This window comes from Helianthus annuus, chromosome 6 (assembly GCF_002127325.2).
Source record: "Helianthus annuus cultivar XRQ/B chromosome 6, HanXRQr2.0-SUNRISE, whole genome shotgun sequence".
Lineage (NCBI taxonomy): Eukaryota > Viridiplantae > Streptophyta > Magnoliopsida > Asterales > Asteraceae > Helianthus > Helianthus annuus.
In genome coordinates this window covers 71,084,319-71,089,058 of record NC_035438.2, presented here as the reverse complement: position 1 = coordinate 71,089,058, position 4,740 = coordinate 71,084,319, and the positions used below count along the sequence as shown (strand labels likewise).

The following is a 4,740-nucleotide window of genomic DNA, read 5'->3' as shown; positions in this document are numbered from 1 at the left end:
TTAACACAAAATTTATCCATCAATTCTCATGATTTCAGTTAGGGTATGATCCTACACTCTAATCACATGTCCTAGAATCATAACTTTACTCATTCATTCAAGTATTTCTACTAATCAAACTTTACCCAAAAATCAAACATCACCAAAAGCTGAAATTGTAACTTACCTAGTGTTAGACAAGTGTAGGTGATCAAGATTTTTGATTCATGCAGTGATTACATGCCCAATTCACCCTTCAATTGATCAAATTAGATGAAATAAGGGTTTGGGTGTTCTTCCCCTCTCCTGTCGCTCCCACGCACGCACACACTGATGTGTGTGTGTGTATGTTTGATTTATTTTATTTTTATAAAAATCAAGTTTGGCGATTTATACAAAATCAGCCCCTTTAGTTTATCTTTTAGACTAATATACATCAAACTAACTCCTTTCCTTTTTATTAGTTGATATTTTTAACTATTAATTATTTTGGGGTGTTACAAAGACTGTACTTCAAATATCCTATATGAATCTAGCTATGAAGATAGGTAGATCACTTAAGGATAAAACATTACATTTGCATAATCGGAATAATACACATAAAAGCACTTAGTGAACACACATATGCCATACATTTTGAAAACAAGTCGATTACACATATGAATCACCCCAAAACATTTGAAAACGGTAAAAGAGGGGAAGTATGTACTCGCCTAGGGTTGCGTATAGTCTCGGTTCAAATGGTATAACAAAGCTCAAAAGACCAAGAGTTCAAGTGTTGACGCGGCTCATAGGGTAGCAGATACTATGTTAGCGAATCGACACCTAAATCGGAAGATTGGATAGGATAAGGTCTTGTAAACCAAACGAGCATTGGAACTCATGGGATATGGTTTAACAAAAGCCTACATTCTAAATCAGAACCTATCCTAAGTGCTTACGACCCTTTACGACCCGTCAAGGTAGCTTACGCCACTTTAACGCGTCGTTCCCGCAAAAGCGCGTTCGAGACGCCTAACTAGTCCTATGACAAGTATTATATGCCTTAACATATCTAATTATGTTATATAATCAGTTTAGATGTCAAAACATGTGTTACATATGCTTAAAATGAATTTATGCGTAAAAAGGGCATTTTAGTCATTTACCTAAGGCATATAAACTACTTATCATACAACTACTTAAACGAAGTGACCATAAGGTATAACCTCGGAAGGTTATTCCCTATACAACTATGGTCACAAAATATGTTTGGTCGAATCCTACTGATTGACCAAACGGGTCGGGTTCGAAAATATAAGCAGTTGTTTAGACCGCTTATCTTACGACTCTATATAAGCACTAATCTAAAAGTGACGAGTTAAACATGTTAAAACATGTTTAACGAAGTTTGAAAACAAGTTTGATATCAAGACAAAGGGTATTGATACCCAAGAATAGTTTGGTTGCAAAATACGCAAGAATACGCATTTTGACCGAAACTATGACTCGTCACTAAGCCTAAATAACGTGGTAATCAGTAGGTATAGTCACAAGAGACTATAACCATCGTGATTATGCTCACGTTACGAAGTTCAAACGAACTTCGTGTTGACCATAGACTGGTCAAAGCAGAAAGTCAAACACTGTTTGACTTTTACGCTTAAAAACGCATAAAAGAACGAAAGAATACTTACAACGGGTCCAAGAAATGGAGGTTTGATCTAATTATTCTCAGGTATGAAGTGTATAACTTCAACTTAGAGAACAAAATCAGATCAAAGGTGAGTTTGCAAATGAAATGGAAGGGGTATATATAGATTTCGGAGAACCGTTAGGATCGTTTCTCGCAATTCGTGCTTTTATCTTGACCTTACAAGTGGGCACATGGTTTTCAAAATCATGGGGATACTTAAAATCATCAAATTCCAGCCCATAGAGTGGAAAACCTTGGGTTAAAACCATCAAAACCTCAAAAATGGACCAAGTTCAATGTATCTGCCAGAAATTTCAAAAATGGTCCTTGCACTTGTAAAACTTGATTTTTGGCACTTTTAAGCCCCGTTAACCCCGTTTCAAAGCTCTGAAATGAAGTTAAAGTATAGGGAACTTAAAATATGCTAAAAAATATCTCGGATGTCGGTTCGTTTGGTCGTACGGTTGCGTTATTCGGTTAATTACGACGGAAGTCGTAACGAACGCAAAAACGATCCAAATTAAGCGAAGAATGGAATTTTATCATGCCAATCACTAAAATAAAATATTTTAATGATTACATAAATTTTTGGAAGTCCGGATATATTCAGAACGTAAGATATGTGCGAAAATGCAAACTTATGCACTTTTTGACGCCTTTAGTCCCTATTGATCAAGAAAGTTTATTTTTGCGTACCAAACACCTCAAAGCCTATTTCTAAGCTATGTAAAGGATATTTAGGGCATATTTAACTTATGATCAAGTTCCGGAATGTGCAATACTATGTGAATCAGTAGACTTTCGCAGTTTGATGCAAATAGTCCGTGAGTGTGAATAAACTTGTTTTTGACACACCAAAGCTTTCAAAACTTATTTCTAAGTTATATAAAAGTTATTTAAGGTATGTTAAGCCTATGTCACTGTTCTGAAGTGTTTGCCGCATTAAACTGATTACGTTTACGCATCAGTTCGCGTTTAACTTTCTAGAAACGATTTAAAGCTTGAAAATGAACTAGAATCAAAATGTGAAATTGTAAAACCAAAATAAATAAATTTTTGAGACCAAAACACATTGTTTCTTTGATAAAAGATAGTGTCCTACATTGTGTGTGTTTACGGAGCACAAGTGTCACACTTCCCCCCAAATACTAAGTCTGGTTACCTCATCTAAGCCCACGGAGATTGGAGAAGCCACTGATTTGGCTGTAGCACTTACTTAGGAGGCTTACGTCAAGGGAAATTTAATAAGTTTGGGGTGAACAAAAGGGAAACCACTATGGAGACTTCTAGCTCCAACAAAAGGAAGTTCTCCCATTTCAAGAAACATTCACGGGGTAAGAACAATAACAACAAGGGGCAAAACTCGAAAGAGGTCAAAGAGACAAAGGCTTATGTTACCACCACTACAAATGATACCGGCAGGAAGCCTTACACCGGGAGTGCACTAAAGTGCAAAAAATGCCCCTTCCACCACTACGGAGAATGTCGAAGTCCCAAGTGTGGTAAATGTGGTAAACTTAGGCACCGCACTGAGGTGTGCTGGGGAACGAACACTAAGGATCAAGGTTGCTTCAACTGTGGTGACAAAGGGCACTTTAAAAGGGATTGCCCGAAGGAAATCCAAGCTCGGGGTAGAGCATTTGTGATAGGAGCTAAGGACGCTCGCCAGGAACCGAATGTGGTCACCGGTACGTTCCCTATCAATAATCACTTCGCATCTATTCTTTTCGATACTGGAGCAGATTATAGTTTTATTTCTAAGGAATTTAGAAATATACTTGGGGTAGAATCGAGCAAATTAGATATTCCATACTCGATTGAACTAGCTGACGGGAAATTAGTAGAATCAGGGGAAATCATAAAGAAATGTACCTTAGAACTGGGTGAACGAAATTTTGACATAGATCTCTTACCGGTTCCGTTAGGTAGTTTCGATGTCGTTATTGGTATGGATTGGTTATCCGATAATCAAGCCGAAGTCATATGTCATGAGAAGATCATACGCATCCCCCTGCCCGTTGGTGAACATTTGCTAGTACACGGGGAGAAACAAGACATGCCATTATGAATCATTAGTTGCATGAAGGCTCAAAAATGTTTGAGAAAAGGATGCATCGCCTTTCTTGCTCATGTCGTTGACAAGAAGGCCGAGGAGCGCAAGGTGGAAGACATCCCTGTGGTAAGGGAATATCCTGAATTCTTTCCAGAAGACTTACCGGGACTGCCACCACAACGACAAGTGGAATTCCGTATCGATCTAGTGCCCAGAGCGGCACCGGTGGCAAAAGCTCCATATAGACTAGCGCCCTCGGAGATGCAACAATTATCCACTCAGTTGCAACAACTGCTTGACAAAGGATTTATTAGACCAAGTTTCTCGCCTTGGGGAGCTCCGGTTGTAACACCCCCAAAATTCCACTTGCGGAAATCCCGCGAGGCGTGTTACGCATCAGAGTTCGAGCCACCAATCACATTGAACCAATAGTAAATACTTAAATAAAACATAATATCAAATCCCAAAAGGGTTGTGTAGCGGAAGCATTTAATAAATCGTTTAGCAATTGTTTCATAATAATACTTAAAATCAATGTATCAATTGTAAGCTAATCCCAAAAGCCTCGATCCATGACCACTCCAGCACTCCCAGATAGCAAGTCCATGTTCCAAGTGTCAATGACCTACAAGCATGCAAACAAGTGTGTCAGACTACGCTGGTGAGTTCAAGGTTTCGTTAACGTGTTGTGTTACCAGATATGTGTTAATGCGTTTCGATGCTGCGTTACGATGTTGCTCATGTTAGATACCCTAGGGAGTGTGCCCATGTGTATCCGGGGAGTGGGTACCCCTTAACGACCGTTTGCTATGTTGCCATCGTTAGATACCCTAGGGAGTGTGCCCATATGTATCCGAGGAGTGTGCCTCTAACAACCATAGCCCTATCCAGATAATTAGTTCACGCCCGTCCTTACGGCCCGGTGTGAGGTTTCCCACCTAATAGCGCTATCAACTAATTACCCCCATTGCCCTCCAGGCAATAACCAAAACCGATTAAGTTGTTTACCCAATGTTTCCCTTCCGAATGTTTA

The 4,740-nt window shown here is 39.2% G+C and overlaps 1 protein-coding gene across 1 annotated transcript; it reads left to right on the top strand.

The window, feature by feature from the left end:
• Positions 1-2,930: 2,930 nt before the first annotated feature.
• LOC110944861 lies at positions 2,931-3,722 on the top strand. The gene has a single exon (XM_022186506.1). The coding sequence runs from the start codon at positions 2,931-2,933 to the stop codon at positions 3,720-3,722; it is 792 nt and encodes a 263-aa protein (XP_022042198.1).
• The last annotated feature ends 1,018 nt before the right edge of the window (positions 3,723-4,740 follow it).

Bases quoted from the DNA above. Each gene is read 5' to 3' on its own strand.
- LOC110944861 (XM_022186506.1), top strand. From the start codon at position 2,931: ATGGAGACTTCTAGCTCCAACAAAAGGAAGTTCTCCCATTTCAAGAAA.